Below are 22,488 nucleotides of genomic sequence, written 5' to 3' on the forward strand. Positions count from 1 at the left end.
TATAGAATTGCTCGAACCAGAAAAGAAATACTTTGTGTTTGCCCGCTGCCTATAAATTAATAATATATATAATAATAATAATAACATGTCATGCATTGGTTAAGTTAGCGTAGACAAATCAATAATCATATACTTCCATAATAAAAGACTAAATAAAAGTTTTTACAGCGCAACAAAACAAATACACGTATTCACAGGAAACTTTCAAATTGTCAAATAGTTTCATTGATATTGTCAAATGGTTTCATTGTTTTAAGCAATGTTAGACTTTAAAACTCATATGGTATGCGTTTCAAATGACAGGACTCATGCCAAATTGGAGCATCAAATGACCCGAACGCTTCCCTAAAATGTGGCATGTCGGGACACCTTATTAAAATGTAAAATTAAAAAAAAGTACTAAATAGTAGTTCATATATTCTAAATTTTAATTAGATGCTAGATTTAGTTATAATTAATTATTGTTAGTTTATAATGCATCAATGAGTCACGGAGTTGTAATAGCCTATTCAAACTTTCTCCAGAATCTTAAAATGATGAGAGGTTTCCACACCATTCCATAGAGTGTTTCGTTATCCTCTCTGATGGATATGGGATCTCACAGTAGTAGTACAATAAATTGAATATGAGAATTTGAACGTTGGTTCGGACCAAAGATAGACTCGTTCAAAGGGTCAAAATCAAAATTGAATTAAAAAAAAACAGTGGAAAATGTTTAGGATTTTTCAAATTAAAAGAGGTGGGAGGGGGTGGATTTATTCGATGAATACCCAAAACAAAAACAATAGTGTAAACTGATATCATGTTTATTCTCCTCACAACAAAATAATGGATTGCGACTCTGTTTATTAGAAAATAGAAAGAAATTGAAAAAGGGGAGTAGAGAGAGAAAGAGAGGAGAGAGAAAGAGAGGAGAGAGAAGAGGGAGCTGAAGCAGGAAGGCACCGGTATAATAGGAAGGGGGGAAGGTTTTTTTGGCATTCTCTGTAACGGCGTTTTTCCCGGATTCCAAAGAGATAAAAACCAGAGAGAGAGAGAGAGAGAGAGAACAAGGCGAGAGTAGAAGAGAAGCAAAAGCGGGTTTTAGAGCTCTTCCAAAAACGGTTCTGTAACGGCAGCCAAAGGCGGGGGGGAAGGGGCGGCTACTGCTGGGAGCGTTACAGTTTTCATCATCATCTTCTTCTTCTTCTTGCTGGGAAATCTATAAAATCGCCATTAACCTTCATTTCTGGTTATAATTAGAGGTGGGTTTATGCGTATTTTGCTATTGGCGGCGGCGGCGAAGGCGGCAGCGGCGGCTCTGTTTTCGGATTACCTTCGTTTGCTGTTGTTGACTTGTGGGGGAGGCGGGAAGGTTCAGTAATGGCTAATCGGGGAGGAGGGTCGTTTTCGTCTCAAGGTAACTTCAAATGGGTCGTTCTTGTTTCCTCTTCTTAAACCCTTTTCTTCTCTGAAAATTTCTGGTTTCTCAGGTGGGGGAGGAGATGGACTGTACACCGAGCTTTGGAAGGCATCGGCTGGGCCTCTTGTGGAAGTTCCTCAAGTTAATGACAAGGTTTTCTACTTCCCTCAAGGCCACATGGAACAGGTAACTTTTCAGATCGAGCTCTGTTTCTGGATTTCTAGGGTTGTTTTTGTTGTTTCCTTTCTGGGTTGGATTGAAAAATGTTGGTTCATATAGTTGGAGGCATCTACAAATCATGAACTGAATCAGAAACATCCTTTGTTTAAACTTTCCTCCAAAATTCTCTGCCGTGTTGTTGATGTTCGCCTGCTGGTACCTTCTCTTCTTAATCCTCTGTTCTTGCTGTTTCTTTGTTTGATTAGACCTCTAAATATAAGCCACTTTGTTCGATCTTGTCTTGAAATTTTAGGCTGAGCAGGAAACAGATGAGGTTTATGCACAGATAACTTTAATGCCTGATTCAAATGTAAGAACTGGTTGTTAATTTTGGACAAACAAACGTGAGTTTTAGACCCTTTGTACTAATATTGGATTGCTGTTCAGCAAGAGGAACCTACTAATCCTGATCCTTCGCCACCGGAGTGTCGTAAACCGAAAGTCCATTCGTTTTGCAAGGTCTTGACTGCTTCTGATACTAGCACCCATGGAGGATTCTCCGTGCTTCGTAAACACGCCACGGAATGCCTGCCTCCATTGGTAATTCTCCTTCACCGAGTTGTCTTTTCCTTTTCGTAAACACGCCACGGAATATCAATATGTTTTCTGATCTTCTCGTGTGAATGATCCTCAGGATATGACCCAACAGACCCCAACTCAAGAACTTGTAGCCAAAGATCTTCATGGTAACGAGTGGCGATTCAAGCATATCTTTAGGGGTGAGTCTCTTCATATGTTTATGAACAGTTATAGCTTGAGCATATAGCCAATTTCAATTCAATTTGTGTCCATTTTTCGGTTTATAATAGTAAATCTTCGCTATGATGGATGACAGGTCAACCACGAAGGCATTTGCTAACGACGGGATGGAGCACGTTTGTTACTTCGAAAAGACTAGTTGCTGGAGATTCTTTTGTGTTCTTGAGGTATCTCGAGTTTCCTTTTGTGGATGTTCGTCGGTAGGGGGAGGTTATAATTTATCTGTTAACTCGTTATGAAATGGTTTCTTAGAGGGGAAAATGGGGAATTACGAGTCGGAGTGAGGCATCTTGCTCGCCAACAAACCAGCATGCCTTCATCTGTGATTTCAAGTCACAGCATGCACTTAGGAGTGCTTGCTACTGCATCTCACGCCGTGTTAACTCTAACTCGCTTTATTGTCTATTATAAACCAAGGTGATATGAATTATTTTTGTTCTATGTACTTCCGTGTTATTCGATCTAGATGTTCATGCTGTCTGTTTGTTTCTATTTCGTGTCGGTTGATACCAGGGCAAGCCAGTTTATCGTCAGCTTGAATAAGTACATCGAAGCAATGAACAGGAAGTTCTTAGTTGGGATGAGATTCAAGATGAGATTCGAGGGAGAGGAGTCTCCTGAGAGAAGGTAGTTTGAAAATAACATGCTGCGATGCGTTTTCGCCTTCTTTTTTCATGAGCGTTATCACTTACTCTTGTTTTACTCATTCTATACGACCAGGTTTTCGGGTACCATTGTTGGAGTTGACGACATATCTCCTCACTGGCCCAATTCAAAATGGCGATCGCTAAGAGTAAAGTCTTCATCTGGAATCCCGAGTCTTACTCCCACGTCGTTCCTTTAACAAACCCGATTTCTGATTGTATGATCTCTTTCTTTCCAGATTCAATGGGATGAACTTGCATCTATTCCTCGACCTGATAGAGTTTCGCCATGGGAGATTGAACCTTTTGTGGCGCCTACGTCCCCGAGCATTCCACAATCGGTTTCGGTAAAGAATAAAAGGCTTCGGCCTCCACTCGACATTCCAGGTATTGCTGAGAGTTATCTATTGCTTCTTTTGGCTGTGGGAGGAGTTAGAAATGAGTTATCGGCTAATCGTGACGTTTTGATACAGATTCTGATAATTCAACCGTAACAACTCTACGCCATCCAGGATCAACTCAATCACACGACGATAGAACACAGCTTAGCGGTACTGCTGCTGAAATGAAACGATTTGAAAATCACGCAATGTGGAATTACAAGCAAACGGATGTTAGCAGCATTGGGAATTCTATATCAAGGACTCCGAAGGAGGGCTCTTGGTTAGCTTCCCCAAACAGGAGTGTTTCGCAGCATCGATTACAGAATTTGACAGATGACCGAAACAGCAATTATGTTTGGTCAACCGTCTTCTCGGGAGCGCCAGCAGCACAGTCGACATGTCCAGCTCCACACCCATCTAATCCAAAGAGCAGCGACCAAGTTAACGATCTTGGGGAAAAGGGGAGGAAAACTGAGGTGGCTCCAAGCTGTCGCTTGTTCGGGATCGATATCATCGGTCATTCCAAGAGCCCAGTTCCACCTGAAATGGCTGCTGATCAACCGATTAGCGCACCAAATGAAATCACTGATGCAGAGCAGAACTCAGACCAGCCAAAGGCTTCTAAAGAAAGAAAATTAGGACTTTTACAAGTACCTCCTAAAGAGATCCAGCACAAGCAGAGCAGCTCGACCAACAGCCGAAGTCGGACCAAGGTGAGACTATACGAGATCTATTATACAGATTACTCATGTTTAGAACTTTATGGGCGTAGGCTAATTTATCGACTTCTTGTTCTTCGTCAATACATCGAAGGTTCAAATGCAGGGGATGGCTGTCGGACGTGCGGTGGACCTTACGATGTTGGAAGGGTATGGCGAACTCATCGACGAACTGGAAAAGATGTTCGATATCAAGGGAGAACTTCACCCACGTGATAAGTGGGAGATTGTCTTCACAGACGACGAAGGAGATACGATGCTCATGGGCGATTACCCGTGGCAGTAAGTCATACACCACCAACCACATTTTTCGATTCGACGATATCGGTTGCGTAACGCTCATATGGTTTTACACAATCTTGCAGGGAATTCTGTAACATGGTGAGAAGAATATATATATGGTCGAGTCAGGATGTGAAGATGATGAGTTCGGTTAGCAAACTTACAATGTCTGCAATGGAATGCGATGGGACGGTAATAACATCGAAGTCGGCCGACAGCTGAAGCTCGAAGTACATCGCTTCGGAAACTTAAATAATCTTTTGGGTTAGTCTTTTGTTGTTTGTCAAATGAAAAAAAAGAAGAAAAAAAAGAAGAAAAACACAGAACAAAGAAACATGAGAGAATCTGTCTCATTTCCAAGAAGCCTTTGGAGGAGAGGTGAAGATTAGAATTTGGAAAACTTTGTTGGAATTAATGATGAGTGGGTCGGAAAATGTAGAGCTTATGCTTCTTCTATTTATGTAAATATAATACCCATTTTGTCAAATCTTAAACTTTGATTCTCGGGTCGGTCGGTCGGTTCGGATTGAATCTTAACCAAAGCCACTCCAAATCGATGACCCATGAGTTCAAAATGGGTTACGTTCAAGACGTATCAAACTTATTAAAATAGTCTTGGTTTCGTATTTACATGGCTTTGAATTACACCATTGATATTGAAAGGAAGATTTGTTTTGATATTATCGAATATAATTTGACTAAGAATTATAAAGAATTTATAGGAAGGATATGATGAATAGCGTATATTAAAAAAAAATGAATGTGACAGCTCATATTAGAGAATAGTGGGAAGAATGATGAGAATAAATAATTAAATAAATAAGAAGGGATTAAAGGAGAATCATTAATGATTTCTTCCATAATCCATAATTAAACTCATTGCTTTCAACTTCATCTTCTCCACTCATTCATTCATTAAGTGCTCCAACAAACCAAATTCCCAATGGGAATAATATATATATTTATTTATTTATTATTTTATTTCTACCTTAAAATTTGTGGATGGGCTCAAACCAACCCACTTTTTATTATTTTCTTTTAATATTTATTTATTACTAATTTAAATGATCATAGGATATATACACGAAAGAGATTTCCTATAAGAGGGATTTAATCTCTTCACCTGCGGCAGCGCAGATCAAAATGACGACGGAACTAGGGCGGCGCCACCTGACCGCCTCCACTGTCACTGCTTCACTCCACCGAATCCCCTCGTTCCACTGCCTCTTCACGGCTGTCGACGTGAGTGTGGTGAACTCGGCACTGTCGGTGATAGCTCCGCCTTGACTCTCTTAGATACATCCTAACCTTGGGCCTTTGTTGGTCCATATTCTTATGGGCCTTTGTTGGTCCATCATTCTTATGGGCCTTTGTCGGTCCATCATTCTTATGGGCCTTTATCGGTCCATCATTCTTATGGGCCTTTGTAGGCCCATCATTCTTCGGCCTGTGTCGGTCCATCATTCTTATGGGCCTTTGTCGGTCCATCATTCTTATGGGCCTTTGTAGGCCCATCATTATTATGGGCCTTTGTCGGTCCATAATTCTTATGGGCCTTTGTTGTCCATCATTCTTATGTGCCTTTGTTGGCCCATCATCTTATGGGCCTTTGTCGGCCCATCATTCTTATAAGCCTTTGTTGGTCCATCGTTCTTATAAGCCTTTGTTGGTCCATAATTATTATGGGCCTTTGTTGGTCCATTATTATTATGGGCCTTTGTTGGTCCATCAGTCTTTATGGGCCTTTGTTGTGCTCACTATGTCTTTGGGCCCATTTGGCCCATTCCAATCACTGTCCCTATGCTCTCCTCACGTGGCTCTCATCTATGGCATATCCATTTTCCCAAAGGGCAATTTCGTAAATTTACATTTCCATATCACAAAAAAATAATGAAACACATAAAACTCATTCCTTCATGAATTTTGATCATATGGAGTTGTTTGGTTTATATAAAGGATTTTTATGAAATGACTTTTTAAGTTTTTTTTTTATAAATAAAGTGGAAAAATGTTTGTATTTAAGCAATAAAAAAAATATTATAGATAGTAAAAAAAAAAAAAAACATAGAAACTAAACTTGTATTTAATACATGTATAATTGAATGTAAATTAATAGTCTTAAAAATAAAAATATTTTAAGGCAGACACATCCAAAAAAATTTGCTTTTTTTTAATAATTAATTAGTGACTATATCCTGGTCAAGTCAATTATTAATTATTTTGCGTGTCTCTACTCACTAATATTATATTTGAATTAGTAAAATAATAATTAAAAAAAATAAGAGATTGGCACAATTTGTAAAAAAACAATAATTTACCTAATATTATTATGAATTTTAAGAGACAACCAGAATCTAAAATTTTTAAATAATAATAATAATATAAAAAAAATGTGCTCTCTGAAATAAATTGAGATAAAACCCATTCCTATAAAATTGGGAGTTCACTCCACATCACCAACAAGTAAGAAGAGAGACCAAAAATCATGGAGGATATCAGAGCACGCGCCGCCGCCACGGCCTTGCCTCTAAACTCCCAACACATTTCTCGACGCGCCACCACCTTTAACCGCTTATTCGCCGCCATTTACAGCGGCGCTATTTTGGCTTTGTTTTACCATCACATGGCTTCACTTCTCAAACCCACCTCTTTGGGTTCCTTCTTCGTCTCTGTTTCCCTGTTCATCTCCGACATCATTTTGGCCTTCATGTGGGTCAACGCTCAATCCTACCGGATGAATCCACTCCACCGCCGTGAGTACCCCGGAAACCTGAAAGAATCACTAAACAAAGAATCAGATTTTCCGGCGTTGGATGTGTTTATTTGCACGGCGGATCCATACAAGGAGCCGCCGATTAACGTAGTCAACACGGCTCTGTCCGTCATGGCCTATGACTACCCGACATGTAAGATCTCAGTGTATGTGTCGGACGACGGCGGCTCCGCCCTGACGCTCTTCGCTTTTATGGAGGCGGCTAGGTTCGCCGCCGAGTGGTTGCCGTTTTGCAGGAAAAACGGCGTCGTAGAAAGGAATCCCGATGCCTTCTTCACGTCCAACAACGATTGGAGCTCCGAAACGGACAAGATGAAGGTAATTTCATTTTTTTCGTAGTCGACAAAAATTTAATTAATTATTATATTTTATTTGGCTTCATTCAAATTACGAATTTAGTCTCTAAGACCAATTTAAACATGTTCGGAGACTTTTGAATTCAACTACGGTCGTCGGCACACATTTTAATGAAATTATCGTCTCATTTTTTTAAATTAAAAAAAAAAATTGAAATTTTAAGACCATAAATAATTTAATAAGGGCAAAATACACGTCTTTCCATAAAAATATCTACATTTTTTTTTAAAATTTTATTTTATAAAATTATGCCAAAAATTAATATTTGAGCACATATTTATAAAAGCTAAGGTTATTATTTATTTTGTTCTTTTAAAAATATTTATGAAGAGAAAAGTTTAAGTATTTGAATTTTTCAGGAAATTTATGAGAAAATGAAAATGAAAGTAGAAAATGTTGTGAAGAAAGGGAAGGTTGGAGATGAGTTGATGAATGGAGAAGAAGAGCTTATGGCTCTCAATCAATGGACCACGTCCTTTACTCCTAAACGTCATCCCTCTCTTATTAAGGTATTCTTATCTGTTTCTTTTCAATTATACCTTTCATTTTCCCGAAATAAATATTTTTATGTTTATGCACCTGAAGACTCTCTTTCTAAAATAAGATCATCGATGTTTGTGTTGTGTGTGAGGTAGGTACTCTTAGAGAGCGCTAAAAGTAAAGATGTTAGTGGAGAGTCGTTACCGAATCTCATCTATGTTTCGAGGCAAAAAAGTGAATCTTCTCCACACCATTTCAAGGCTGGTGCTCTCAATACTCTGGTATTTGATTCTATCACTCACTTTTTTTTTGTTTTTGTAACGATTCTAGATTTCTACTAATCCAAAGTTACTATTGTCGTCGTTACCTGTGCTCTTATGCAGAATAAACATTTAAAAATCCATTATAAAGCAGGGTCGTAAACTTATAGGTTCAAAAATCTCTTTAAAACAACATAAGGAAATATTGAATAAAGCAAATAAAATATTAAAAGTAAAAGCACTCTACACTAACATAAGTATAAGAAAATGAAATACCACTATCCTACGTACGTGTTATGGTCTCTACTTGTGATGTTGTTGTCAGTCGTATAGCGGTGCCTTGTCTTTACCTGAAGTAGAAGTAGCACACGAATTGAATATTTTAAGAAGTACTCCATAAGTGTCTCAACTATTGAGGTCAGAAAAGGCAAACACATGCAACTTATGATTAAGGACCTAGTGTTAAAACATAAGTGTGGCTTCTAGTCCAAACAAAATTGGATGTGAAATACTCCCCCATGCACGACCCACAAATGTGAGTGGATCCCCAGGTGGTTCGCACCTCCCTGAGCCCATCATCATTAACATTAACTATGGTTGTGTTTTAAAAAAATTATCGTCATAATGTATCATGACATTTAATATGTGCACATCATCTTAACATGGATAACGTCATATTAAGTCATCTCATCATCATACATTTTACATCATGTTATCATACATCATCAACATATAAGATCGTCGTATAACATCATATAACGTCATATAGCATCTTCATAAAACATAGTCGCATCATCATATATCATAATCTCGTAATCATATAATATAAAGCATAAATGACACATGCAAGGGCCATTGGGAACGTGTCGTCATACATAAGGTAAATCTTTCAACTGATCAAATAATAAGACCACTCACTTGGATGGCCTTAGTTGACGTTCTACATGAGGAGCCTCACAATGATCCATTAGAATTTTAATGTGAGAATTAGCTCACTAAACTAAACCTTAATAATTTAAATCAACTAATACTAATTTGGCATAAAATAGTTTAACATACTCCTAATAATTTAAACTAACTTATCCTAATGATGCATAAATAATAAATAATTTAAATTTTATTCCAAAAATTTTAATTACCTCAAAAACAATAATACTAATCTTAAATGTTTACGAAAAGTTGAAACTAGGAGTAAAGGGTACGAGGGTACTAAACTCAAATCAACTAAAATATTGGCTTAGAGCGGTCAAAAAAATATATTATCTGACTAACTTTAACCCTTCAAGTGGGATGATAAAATGAAGTGAGGGACCTCAATTTTAGAGAGGAGGTCAACTCCTCACTTCTCAACATATGTAACGAGGGATTTTTTCTTGGTTATTACATTTTTCTTGCATCAAATTCATAATCTTTCTCCACTATTCTTTATCGTGTATCTATCGCAACAGCTGCGAGTATCCGCTACAATGACCAATGCACCAATTATTGTAACTTTGGACTGTGACAACTATTCCAACGACCCACAAACACCTCTTCGAGTCTTATGTTACTTCCTCGACCCAAAACTTGCAACCACCTGTGGCTACGTTCAGTTCCCTCAACGTTTTAATGGAGTGAGCAAGAATGACATCTATGCCGGCGAGTTAAAGCGCTTATTCATTATCAATTCAATCGGTATGGATGGGCTATTAGGCGCAAATTACGTCGGCACCGGCTGTTTTTTTGTCCGAAGGATTTTCTTTGGAGGCCCATCTTCATTCCAATCACCTGAACTCTCCCAACTTGCCCCAAATCATGTTGTCGAAAAGCCCATTAAATCTCCACAAATCTTGGAATTGGCCCATCGAGTTGCGGGGTGTGATTATGAGACCAACACCCAGTGGGGTTACAAGGTATGGCGGCTCAAATTCAAACCACCAAATACTTTTCTTATTTTTGTTTTAAACTTTATTTTGTCGTTTCGCAGTTGGGGTTCAAATACGGGTCTCTAGTCGAGGACTATTTCTCGGGCTTTCGATTCCAATCCGAGGGGTGGAAGAGCGTATTCTGTAATCCAAAGAGGGCGGCTTTCTATGGCGACGTCCCCATCAGCCTCCCCGACGTGCTGAATCAAGTCAAGAGATGGGCCGTTGGGCTTCTGGAGGTTGGTTTCTCAAAGTACAGCCCAATTACATTTGGTGTAAGGTCCATGGGCCTTTTAATGGGCCTGTCGTACGCCCATTATGCATTCTGGCCCTTATGGTCCATTCCGGTTACGGTTTATGGCTTCCTCCCCCAGCTTGCCCTCATCAATGGCGCCGCCATCTTCCCAAATGTATGGGATCCATGGTTTGCAGTATACGTGTTCCTGTTCGTTGGGGCTTATGGTCAGGACCTTCTGGACTTCGTTGTTGCGGGAGGGACGTTCCGAAAATGGTGGAATGATCAAAGAATGTGGAGCTTAAGGGCGCTGTCTTGTTTATTGTTTGGAACCATGGAGTTCGTGTTGCAATCTGTGGGGTTTTCGAATTTCGGGTTCAATGTTACCAGTAAAGTAATGGATCCTGAACAGAGCAAGAGGTACGAGGAGGAGTTGTTTGAGTTTGGAGTTTTCTCGCCTATGTTCGTGCCCATAGCCACGGTTGCAATCGTGAATTTGGCTGGTGGGGTCATCGGAATTTGGAGATTGTGCGGCGGCGGCGGGTCGGAAGAAATGTTGCCTCAGATGATTGTGGTCGGATTTGTAGTGGCTAATTGCTGGCCGGTTTATGAGGCCATGGGTTTGAGGAAGGACGCAGGGAAGATGCCACCCAAAATCACTTTCTTGTCTGTGTTTCTTGCTTTGTTTCTTTTCTGGTTTGGTGCTTTGTTTTGTTAACAAATGTTTTATATTTTTCTACTTCACTCCGTATATGACTTTTGGATATGACCCACACAAGTAAAATAAATAAAGTAAAGTTGAAGAGATCTTCTAGAGCAAAGAAACAGCACTTACTATAACAACTCAAAAAAGCCACGGATCGTTACTCAAGAATGTCGAAATAAGAAAAATGCGTAAAATTTAAAACATTTAAACACTTGCATGTAAATTGAAATTTAATTAAAGTAGTAATGAAAATTTTGTTTTTATAACGAAAAGAGAAAAGACCACTAAGATACAACATCTTTCGGACTCGGACAACTATTTGAAATACGTGAAAGGCCGGATTTAAAGGTAGGTACAAAGAAACTCGACTCAAATGTGTTGGAACTCGCTATAGCCAACGGCCCCGTGTGCCTTCGCCTCGACCGCTACATCGATTTCCACCTGAAAAGAAAGTTGGAGTAGCAGGGATGAGTATATAAAATATACTCAGTAAGCAGCTTGCTGGTAGTTCGTATTTCGTTATTAAGTCTTATTAATCTTGTTCCCACGTTCGGTATCTTATTCTCTCACCGGGATTCATTCCCCCGTATAGGCTTCTTCCTACGTTACACGCTAAGATTTCTCATTCCACTCTCTTGGTTCACGGTCCTATCTGGACCTCCAGCCCTCGGAATATTCTTAGGTCCTCTAGGTCTCCTAGTTAGTCACTTTTGCTAGTCACTCTGATCACTGTCATCATATCTCAAGCACTCGAGGCGCGACCTCGGTGTTCATGGTTCATGCATTCTAAGACTCGACCAACTCTCAAGTGTACCATTGTAGACCCCTGCCACTCGTGACAGGTTCACTTAAAGGAAACTAACTGGCAAACTTCCTATAAGTCCCCACAAGGTATCATCAACAATCAAATGACCAGTTCTATGGTTACGCGGACCCCTGACAATCGAGTATGGTTAGAGGTTAGTTGGCGAACCCCTAAATGTCCCCGCTTAACCGCTAATGCTGTAACATATGTGACGGAGGCATAATATAATGATCTAATCATGGAAAGCTAATCATGAATCTCAATTCATACGGTAGTGCATACGCGTTTCAGCAAACATACACAACCACAATCAACATGTGTCCTCTCATCTCATTCTATGCTCAAATTTCTAAAACATACTTCTTATATCATACTTTCATGCATACTACTAGAGTAGCTAGATCCAAGGTTCCGAGGTGACACCTACTTGAAAAGCGTGACACTTTATGTTCGGACTTGCGTCTTTAGTCCAAAATTTGCCAAACTCTTCGGATAATTCTTACATTGGTGCAAAAATGGAGAATACCATGAGAATGACGTCAAGATCGGAGTTAAAGCGGGTGAGTTAAATCAAAAGGGCCAAACCGACCCTACTTGGGTCGGGTCGGCTGCTCCCCGGTTCGCACGCCCGTTGTGGGCAAGGCGGGACGCACGCGCCTGCATTGGCCGCACGCAGGCCCGTGCTGGGCCATGCGAGGCGGAGGCCCGCGCTGGGCCACGCCAGGCGGTGAGGCAGACGCTCGCGCCAGTCGTGGAACCATCGTTTTCCCCCGACCCCCCTTTCTCTTTCACTCACCTCTGCATCCTCGTCGTCGCCTCATCCTCTGGTTCGCTTCCGACGCCCACGATCCTCCTCAAATCTCGTAGATCGTCCTCAGAAAACACATAACAACTGAAATCGGGTCAATCCCCTTAAGGTTAGGGGATGAATCTAACGGTAGAAGCTCTCAAAAACCCATGAACGTACCTTTGCGTTCTTCCTTCGTTCAACTTCCCTCCTCGGTGTGTATCCATCCAAAGTCGACCGCCAAACACCCGTGGATCTAAAGCTCAAGTGTCTCCGGCGAGCATGGGTTGGGTTTCAGTCCCCTACCTCCGGCGGTGCCTTCTCCTTTCGACAAACGGCCAGCCACACCTTCAGCCCCCTCTCACCCCTTCCATTCTCGCAGGTCTCAGATGAGGGAGGGGAGATGAGGGGTGGGATGTTGGAGTGTCTGCCGACTGCCCTGTCATTTCCTTCTTTTCTCTCTTTTTTTTTTTTTAATTTTTTTTAATCTTGTTTTATTCTATTTCATTTATTTTTTTATTTAGGGTATTACAAGTACGGTTGAATCATAAGAATTTTATGGTTAAATGTGTTTTTGACGAGGAGTGAGCTCATGAATGAATAAAGAAGAAATAATAATATTTTAAATATTATATTTCAAATGAGTTTTAACTTTATATCGTCATATTATTTTATATAATAATGATTATAATATATTATCCATTCAATTAGGTTTGAATGGATAAATTTTAAAAATAAAATAAAATAAACTATTAATTTGTAGAAAAATTTTATATAAAAAAAATAGAAAATTTACTTTTGAAATCAAACCCACTCCCTTTAGCCGACACTTCGCTTCACTTCATCTCCAAGGGAGAAGAAAGAAACAGAAAATCATGGAGGATATCAGAGCACGCGCCGCCGCCAAGACCTTGCCACTGAACTCCCAAAGCATATCCCGACGCGCCACCGTATTTAACCGCTTCTTCGCTGCGATTTACGGCGGCGCTATTTTGGCTCTTTTTTACTACCACATGGCTTCATTTCTCAAACCCACCTCTTTGGGTTCCTTCTTCGTCTCTGTTTCCTTGTTCATCTCCGACCTCGTTTTGGCCTTCATGTGGGTCACCGCTCAATCCTTCCGGATGAATCCACTCCACCGCCGTGAGTACCCCGGAAATCTGAAAGAGTTACTCAAGAAGGACTCCGATTTTCCGGCGTTGGATGTGTTTATTTGCACGGCGGATCCTTACAAGGAGCCGCCGATTAACGTAGTCAACACGGCTCTGTCCGTCATGGCCTATGACTACCCCACATGTAAGATCTCTGTGTATGTATCCGACGACGGCGGCTCCGCCATGACGCTCTTCGCTTTTATGGAGGCGGCTAAGTTCGCCGCCGAGTGGTTGCCGTTTTGCAGGGAAAACGACGTCGTAGATAGGAATCCTGCCGCCTTCTTCGTGTCCAACAAGGATTGGAACACTCGGACGGACAAGATAAAGGTATTTTGCAAAAAGAAAAAAAAAAATCAATTTAAAAATCTTCGAAGACTTTTCTACAAACAATGAGTGAACAAAATTGACCCTAATAATTTAATATACGTCTTTTTCAGAGCCCACTTTGAATAGTTTTTAATTAAAATGTCTTTTGATAAAAATGTATTCAATTTTTTTTTTTTAATTTAAGCCTATTGTTTGAATTTATCCGAGGGAGGTGTCTACCACCTCATGATTTTCTTTTGGGCTTTCCCAAGATGTCTCGTACCAATGAAATTAGTATTCTTCACTTATAATTTCAGCTTGGAGCTTCTCCATCACTTATAAACTCATGATCATTCTCTAAACTCAGCTTTGGGCTTCCCCAAAATGCATCGACCAATGGAGTTAGTATTCCTCACTTATAAACCCATGATCATTCCCTAAACTCAAAAGGTCTCGTACCAATGAAATTAGTATTACTCACTTACTAAATTAGCCTGTGAGACTTTTATCATTCAATATATATATATATATTTTGTAAAGATAAATGTAAAGTGATTGATTGTAAATTGGGGTGTTTTAATTTCAGGACATGTATGAGAAAATGAAGATGAAAGTAGAAAATTTTTTGAAGGAAGGGAAGGTCGGAGAAGAGTTCCTGAATGGAGAAGAAGAGAGAATGGTTTTGGATAAATGGACCAAATCCTTCACTCCCCAACATCATCCGACAATCATTCACGTATTGTCGGAGAGCAGTAAGAACACAGACATAACGGGAGAGTCGTTACCAAATCTCATCTATGTTTCGAGGCAAAAAAGTAAAACATCCCGACACAATTTCAAGGCGGGCGCTCTCAATACTCTGGTAATTAATCCCATTACGAATTAATCCCATTACTCAAATTCATAATCTTTCTCCGCTCTCTCTTATTGTGCGTCTATTGCAACAACAGCTGCGAGTGTCAGCTACGATGACCAACGCACCCATTATTCTCACTTTGGACTGCGACATGTATTCCAACGACCCGCAAACACCAGCTCGCGTCTTGTGCTATCTATTGGACGCTAAACTCGCGACCCACTTGGGCTATGTTCAGTTCCCTCAACATTTCCATGGAGTTAGCAAAAATGATATCTATGGCGGCGAGTTAAAGCGCCCATACATAATAAATCCACCCGGTATGGATGGGCTTCTAGGCCCAGATTACTTCGGCACCGGCTGTTTTTTTGTTCGGAGGATTTTCTTTGGAGGCCCATTTTCATTCCAATCACCTGAACTCTCCGAACTTAGCCCAAATCATGTTGTCGGAAAGCCCATTAAATCTCCACAAATCTTGGAATTGGCCCATCGAGTTGCGGGGTGTGATTATGAGACTAACACCCAGTGGGGTTATAAGGTATGGCGGCGCAAATTCAAACCACCGAGTACTTTTTTTATTTTTGTTTTAAACTTTTATTTTGTCGTTTGGCAGTTGGGGTTTAAATATGGGTCTGTCGTGGAGGACTTTTTCTCGGGCTATCGGTTTCAATCCGAGGGGTGGAGGAGTGTATTCTGTAATCCAAACAGGGCGGCTTTCTATGGCGACGTCCCCATCAACCTCCCCGACGCGTTGAATCAAATCAAGAGATGGGCTATTGGGCTTCTGGAAGTCATTTTCTCAAACTACAGCCCAATTACATTCGGTGTAAGGTCCATGGGCCTTTTAATGGGCTTTTCCTACGCCCATTATGCATTCTGGCCCTTATGGTCCATTCCGGTTGCGGTTTATGGCCTCCTCCCCCAGCTTGCCCTAATCAATGGCGCCGCCATCTTCCCAAATGTATGGGATCCATGGTTTTTAGTGTACGCGTTCCTGTTTGTTGGAGCTTATGGTCAGGACCTTGTAGAGTTCGTTGTCGTGGGAGGAACATTCCGAAAATGGTGGAATGATCAAAGAATGTGGAGCGTAAGAGCGCTGTCTTGTTTATTATTTGGAACCATGGAGTTCGTGTTGAAATCTGTGGGGTTTTCGAATTTCGGTTTCAATGTTACCAGCAAAGTAATGGATCCTGAACAGAGCAAGAGGTACGAGGAGGAGTTGTTTGAGTTTGGAGTTTTCTCGCCTATGTTCGTGCCCATTGTCACGGTTGCAATCGTGAATTTAGCCGGTGGGGTCATCGGAATTTGGAGATTGTGCGGCGGCGGGTGGGAAGAAATGTTGCCTCAGATTTTGGTGGTTGGATTTGCAGTGGCGAATTGCTGGCCGGTTTATGAGGCCATGGCTTTAAGGAACGACGGAGGGAAGGTGCCATCCAAAATTACTTTCTTATCCCTCTTCCTCGCTCTCCTTCTTTGCTATTTTGCAGCTTTTTAGTTTTAATTAAGTTAAATATTCGCTAAAATTTAACTTAATTCTAATTATTAGCTCTTTAAAAGATTTAAAATATTTTCAATGTTATTAATATTAACACAAATTTAAAATATAGAATAGAGTTGGAGTGTACATTCAACCTGATTCAACCCGATAACCAGTACCAACCCAACTCAAATTATAGGGATTGGATTGGATTGAGTTTATTTTTCTGAGCCCAAAATAAGGATTGGATTTATTTTTCTGAACCCGAATTGGTTTGGTTTAGTTTTGGGTTTATGGGACAAAAACCTATGGTTGACCTGGATCGAAGTATTAGGTTATCAATCCAATCAACTCGAACTCCTCTAGGAAAATTCTTAATTCAACTCGGAATCCAACTAGGACCATGTTCATTATTATGAGAGTGGGCCAACTAAAACTGACCTAATAATTGAATATGTTCATGAGTATGAATGTATGAACGAAGAGGTTTGAGAGCCCACATTAAATAATTTTCTATTTATTAAATAAATATCATTTTGATTTTATTTTTTTGTACCTATATTTTCATAACTGGCCATAACATTAGAATATTCGCTCACCATACCCCAGGCCCGCACTTCTAAATTTAAGAAAATGAAGGGTTTCGAAATAAATTATAAAATACAACCAATAAGTTCGGATGCAAAATCTCACACTCCAAAAAATCATGGAGCAATACATTGCACGCGCCGCCATACCTAACCCTCCGCCACTCCCACTAAACTCCCAACACCTCTCCCGCCGCACCACTCTCTTCAACCGCCTCTTCGCCGCCGTTTACGCCGCTGCCATTTTATCTCTGTTTTATTACCACTTAACTTCACTTCTCAAATCCCCCACCTCTGTTTCTTCCTTCTTCGTCTCTATTTCTCTATTCATCTCCGACGTCGTTTTAGCGTTCTTGTGGGCCACCACTCAATGCAACCGTATGATTCCCCTCCGCCGCCGCGAGTTCCCTAATAACCTCAAGCAGTTACTCAAAAACGATTCGGATTTTCCGGCGTTGGATGTCTTCATTTGCACTGCGGATCCGTACAAAGAGCCACCAATCAACGTCATCAACACAGCATTGTCCGTCTTGGCTTATGACTACCCCACAACTAAGATCTCCGTCTATATCTCCGACGACGGCGGCTCCGCCGTGACGCTCTTCGCTTTTATGGAAGCGGCCAGATTCGCCGCCGAATGGTTGCCGTTTTGTAGGAAAAACCACGTCGTTGAAAGGAATCCCGAGGCGTTCTTTGAGTCCAACCAGGATTTGGACTCTCAATCGGAGAAGATCAAGGTACATAATCTATCTTTTTTTAATTAAAAAAAAAAACATACTCGTTTATTCCAAATTAGTTTAAATTATTATTTTTGGAAAATTTACTGAATTTTCTTAAATACTTTAAATTAGGATTTGAAATGTGAGTAATAGAAATTATTATCGAGGCAGTATAATCTGATTTAAAAATTATTATTGAAACTGTTGGATGATGAAAGTCCCACTACTAGAATGATCATACCTTATAAACCAATAATACTCTCTCCATGGGTGTAAGGCCTTTTAGGAAGCCAAAACAAAGCCACGAGAGCTTATACTCAAAGTTGACAATATCATACCATCGTGGAGAGTCGTATTCGTCTAACATGATATCAGAGTCATGCCCTAAACTTAGTTGTGCCAATAGATTGGTAAATCTTCAAATGTCGAACAAAGGACTCCATAAGAAAAGGAGTCGAGCCTCAATGAAGGGGGAGGCGTACTTTGTTCAAGGGGAGGTGTTGGACGATGAAAGTCCTACATCGACTAATTTAGAGAGCTTATGCTCAAAGTGGACAATATCATACGATTGTGGAGAATAGTGTTCTTATAAAACAAGAAAAATAAAAATTTAAGAAATGGTTTGTGTTTGGATGTGCAGATAATGTATGCAAAAATGAAAATTCGAATAGAAAATATTTTGGAGAAAGGGAAAGTTGGAGAAGAGTTCATTAATGGAGAAGAAGAGAGAATGATTTTGGGTAAATGGACCAATTCCTTCACTCCACGACATCATCCGACAATCATTCACGTATTGTTGGAGAGCAGTAAGAACACAGACATAACTGGAGAGTCATTACCAAATCTCATCTATGTTTCGAGGCAAAAAAGTGAAACTTCACGACACAATTTCAAGGCTGGTGCTCTTAATGCTCTGGTAATTAACCCTTTTACTCATTTACTTTCTCATATCAAAATTGTTGTTATCACTTAATTGTGTTTTACTGCAACAGCTGCGAGTGTCAGCTACAATGAGCAACGCACCGATTGTCTTGACTTTGGACTGTGATACCTATTCCAACGACCCGCAAACACCTCTTCGGGTGTTGTGTTACTTTATGGACCCAAAAGTTGGAACCAATTGTGGCTATGTTCAGTTCCCTCAACGATTCCATGGGATCAGCAAGGATGATGTGTATGGCAGCGAGTATATGCGGCTGTTTATATTTAACCCAATTGGTATGGATGGGTTGTTAGGCCCAGGCTATCTTGGCACCGGGTGTTTTTTTGTTCGACGAACTTTCTTCGGTGGCCCATCGACGCTCGAACCACCTGAGCTCCCCGAGCTTCACCCAAGTCATGTTGTCCAAAACTCGATTCGGTCTCGACAGGTGTTGGACTTGGCTCATCTAGTTGCGAGGAGTGATTATGAGATTAACACCAAATGGGGTTCCAAATTGGGGTTTAGATATGGGTCTCTAGTGGAGGATTATTTCACGGCGTATCTACAGAAATCGGAGGGGTGGAAGAGTGTGTTCTGTAATCCAAACAGGGCAGCTTTCTACGGCGACGCTCCGATGAACCTTCTGGACGCGGTGAATCAAGTGAAGAGATGGGCTATTGGGCTTTTGGAAGTGACGTTCTCAAAGTACAGCCCAATTACATTCGGCGTGAGGTCCATGGGCCTTCTTATGGGTATTTCTTATTGTCATAATGCATTCTGGGCGTTTTTGTGTATTCCCGTCACGGTTTATGCATTTCTCCCCCAATTGGCTCTTCTCAATGGCGCCTCCGTCTTCCCTAGGGTTTGGGATCCATGGTTTTCAGTGTATGCATTTCTGTTCTTGGGAGCCTATGCCCAAGATCTTCTGGAATTTCTTCAAGAAGGAAGCACATTCCAGAAATGGTGGAACGATCAGAGGATTTGGAGCGTAAGAGCGCTGTCTAGCTACTTCTTTGCATCCATTGAGTTTTCGTTGAAGTCTCTTGGGATTTCCGCGCTAGGTTTCAATGTCACCAGCAAAGTTGTCGACCAAGATCAGAGCAAGCGATACGATCAGGAGTTGTTTGAGTTTGGAGCCTTCTCGCCGATGTTTCTGCCTATGGCTACGGCGGCGATTGTCAACTTAGTCGGTTTCGTTGGGGGACTTATTGGGATTTGGAGATCCGGCGGCGCGTGGGAAGAAGTGTTTGTTCAGATTTTTTTGGCTGGGTTTACGGTGGTGAATTGCTTGCCGCTTTATGAGGCCATGGCGTTTCGGAAGGATGGAGGGAAATTGCCACGCGAAATTACTTTCTTGTCCCTATTCCTCGCTCTGCTTCTTTGCTCTTTTGCTGCTTTTTTCTCTTCATTTAACTGAGGGGTTTTCTAGAATTTCACATTTGTTTGGCTGTCTGTGGTGTTGGGATATAAGCATTTGTTTGATGAGATTAGATTTTATATATTAAATTTTTCTTTATTATAATTATTTTAGTACCCTTGATCAAAGCGAATAAGCCGACAATTTTCGTACAAATGGTATGCAGACTCAGTTACCGATAAAAATGGTTAGTAGCCGGTTTGGAATGTTATAAATGGTATCAAAGCCAATTACGGATAGAAATTACAAATAGTATCCGAGCATCCGAGCTTGTTACCGATGGAAATGGCTAACGGTAAGTTTGAAGTTTGAGTTGAGTTTGTTACAAATGGCTAAGCCATGAGCGGGATGGAAATGACTAACAAATGGCTAATAGTAAATTTGAGTTGAGTTGTTACAAATGACTAACAGTAAGTTTACAAATGGCTAGTAAGTTTGAGTGCTGGGGTGGAGAGCTAGGGATGGTGCAAGACACTAGGCGCGGTAAGTTTGAGTGCTGGGGTGGAGAGCTAGGGATGGTGCAAGACACTAGGCGCGGTTGGGTTGTTACAAATGGTGGAGAGCCAGGGATGGTGCAAGACACTAGTGGAAATAGGATTAAACCACTTTTTTAATAGACACGTTTTAAAATCGTTACGGGATGGTGCAAGACACTAGTTGAAATAGGATTAAACCACTTTTTTAATAGACACGTTTTAAAACCGTTACGGGATGGTGCAAGACACTAGTTGAAATAGGATTAAACCACTTTCTTAATAGATACGTTTTAAAATTGTGAGGTTGATTGTAATTACTATACAAAAATGAACAATATCTACGGGTGATACTGACATAACTGTTCGAGCGATTTACAACTCGATGACAAGATAATTTCACACGTGTGAAAAAGTAAAAGCATGCACTACAGTTTAACTTAATTTAAATAACTTAGCCTAAATTTTTTTTTAAGTATGATTAGTAATAAATTTCCTCTCCTAAGTCGGGTTCTTTTATAAGTTTATTACAGTATATGGGCCGGGTATGGGTATCGGTTCGGATTTGACCCATTTGAATCCTTCTTGAAGAGCAAGCAAAGACAACAAACAAAGGTGACCATCTTCATTCCAATTTCAGCAGTGATTCGGAGGAAGAAATTGAAGGAGACGAAGATCGCCATGGAACCAAAGCTAACTGAGGACTCGCAGCACTTTGATCGCTTCAAAGCTGCGTTTGTTAGGCACGATTACGATTCTTGTAGCAATCTCCTCCCTCAGCTAAAGGTGTCGATTTTATTTCAGAACCCTAATGTAACCCTATGACTCCTCCGTTCGATACGTCACTGGAGTTTTAGCGTGTTTTCTTCTTTTCTCGAGGAGTCGTTTTGATAATGTTGTTCAAGTTTCCGAAATCTTTCTTCATTTTATTTTTGCAGGTTTTTTTAACTGGATTCAGAAGTCTTCCACCATTGTTTGAAGATACGCCCAATGCAGTCCATGAATTGACGGTAGCTAGTAAGAATTCATACTCCATGCCGTAGTTCTATAGCTCTTATTGGCTCGCCTATATTTTTCTGTACGAATAATTTGGAATAGTTTGCTGTCGTTTGGGTCTTGAAATTACTCAACTGAAGAGAAACTTATAGTCTGGCCATGCATCTTCATAGTAACATATGGAGACTTATATTTGTGTGGAGCTTGGTAGTTGTTATTCAATTGCATGATTAGTGACTGTAAAGCTACAACCCGAACTGCAAGCATAAGCTACTAGATTCTGTAATCTACAATGATAAGATTATTATGGAGCCTTGGAACCATTTTCCCATCTTAGAAGCTAGATGACCGATACCAGTCGATGAAAATTTGTCTAACGTTTTAATGAGCCATTGAAGCAATTTTACTCAGATGTACGAAATATGAGAAACAAATGTGGTAAATTGATTAACTATCTAATAAAAATTTGAGAATCACAGAAACTTGATCACTTGGACGTGGATAAATAATTTACTTTCTGGGTCATTGAATATTCTGATGCAGAATTTTCTGTACGGAAGAGTTTGTTATCTGTATGGAACTTTGGTTTTTTCTTTCCCTGTATAGTCATATTCTAAATTTAAATCTTGTACAATTTTTATGTTCACTTGGGGACTTCAGGGGATATATACGAGCATGCTGTATTACTTAGTGTGAAGATTGAAGATCAAGATGCATTTGAAAGAGATTTCTTCCAATTGAAGCCTTACTATACTGATGCTCGGTATGTTTCTCTTAAGTGAAATTTGAATTCCTAAATTCTATCTAATTGATTAAATTCTCGGTATATTTGCTTGTTTATTCAGACTTGGGGGGGGGGGGGGGGG

At 40.3% G+C, this 22,488-nt stretch overlaps 5 protein-coding genes and 1 long non-coding RNA gene across 8 annotated transcripts in view; 5 read left to right on the forward strand and 1 right to left on the reverse strand.

Moving 5' to 3' along the window:
• Positions 1-859: 859 nt before the first annotated feature.
• On the forward strand, positions 860-4,895 carry LOC111437637 (auxin response factor 9). Its single transcript, XM_023075701.1, has 14 exons — positions 860-1,399; positions 1,473-1,588; positions 1,682-1,777; positions 1,875-1,931; positions 2,009-2,161; positions 2,256-2,340; positions 2,457-2,547; positions 2,633-2,797; positions 2,894-3,007; positions 3,101-3,173; positions 3,264-3,411; positions 3,498-4,120; positions 4,221-4,408; positions 4,492-4,895. Exons 1-14 carry the CDS (start codon positions 1,363-1,365, stop codon positions 4,628-4,630), a joined length of 2,085 nt encoding a protein of 694 aa, XP_022931469.1. The 5' UTR covers positions 860-1,362; the 3' UTR covers positions 4,631-4,895.
• A 1,915-nt stretch (positions 4,896-6,810) lies between these two features.
• On the forward strand, positions 6,811-11,187 carry LOC111437495 (cellulose synthase-like protein G3). Its single transcript, XM_023075494.1, has 5 exons — positions 6,811-7,499; positions 7,898-8,047; positions 8,174-8,299; positions 9,727-10,170; positions 10,245-11,187. Exons 1-5 carry the CDS (start codon positions 6,894-6,896, stop codon positions 11,133-11,135), a joined length of 2,217 nt encoding a protein of 738 aa, XP_022931262.1. The 5' UTR covers positions 6,811-6,893; the 3' UTR covers positions 11,136-11,187.
• A 125-nt stretch (positions 11,188-11,312) lies between these two features.
• LOC111437615 lies at positions 11,313-13,214 on the reverse strand. Its single transcript, XR_002709456.1, has 3 exons — positions 12,896-13,214; positions 12,725-12,820; positions 11,313-11,564 (listed from the first exon to the last, which is right to left on the reverse strand). It is a non-coding gene; the product is annotated as an uncharacterized LOC111437615 (long non-coding RNA).
• Positions 13,215-13,506: 292 nt separating this feature from the next.
• Positions 13,507-16,587, forward strand: LOC111437636 (cellulose synthase-like protein G3). Its single transcript, XM_023075700.1, has 4 exons — positions 13,507-14,196; positions 14,762-15,037; positions 15,126-15,569; positions 15,645-16,587. The coding sequence occupies exons 1-4, from the start codon at positions 13,591-13,593 to the stop codon at positions 16,524-16,526; spliced, it is 2,208 nt and encodes a 735-aa protein (XP_022931468.1). The 5' UTR covers positions 13,507-13,590; the 3' UTR covers positions 16,527-16,587.
• Positions 16,588-17,132: 545 nt separating this feature from the next.
• On the forward strand, positions 17,133-20,165 carry LOC111437635 (cellulose synthase-like protein G3). The gene is made up of 3 exons (XM_023075698.1): positions 17,133-17,832; positions 18,455-18,730; positions 18,807-20,165. The coding sequence occupies exons 1-3, from the start codon at positions 17,188-17,190 to the stop codon at positions 20,151-20,153; spliced, it is 2,268 nt and encodes a 755-aa protein (XP_022931466.1). The 5' UTR covers positions 17,133-17,187; the 3' UTR covers positions 20,154-20,165.
• A 1,042-nt stretch (positions 20,166-21,207) lies between these two features.
• The window catches only part of LOC111437694 (26S proteasome non-ATPase regulatory subunit 8 homolog A-like), a 3,515-nt gene continuing 2,234 nt past the window's right edge, over positions 21,208-22,488 (forward strand). For all 3 annotated transcript variants that reach the window (XR_002709470.1, XR_002709471.1, XM_023075782.1), the window contains exons 1-3: positions 21,208-21,412; positions 21,565-21,643; positions 22,283-22,385. Coding sequence is in view for 1 of the 3 variants with exons in the window: in XM_023075782.1 (XP_022931550.1) it covers positions 21,308-21,412; positions 21,565-21,643; positions 22,283-22,385 (287 nt within the window). In the remaining 2 variants the exon portion in view is untranslated. The remainder of the gene's footprint in view (positions 21,413-21,564; positions 21,644-22,282; positions 22,386-22,488) is intronic.

Source organism: Cucurbita moschata, unplaced genomic scaffold (genome assembly GCF_002738365.1).
Source record: "Cucurbita moschata cultivar Rifu unplaced genomic scaffold, Cmos_1.0 Cmo_Scf00064, whole genome shotgun sequence".
NCBI classification, from domain to species: domain Eukaryota; kingdom Viridiplantae; phylum Streptophyta; class Magnoliopsida; order Cucurbitales; family Cucurbitaceae; genus Cucurbita; species Cucurbita moschata.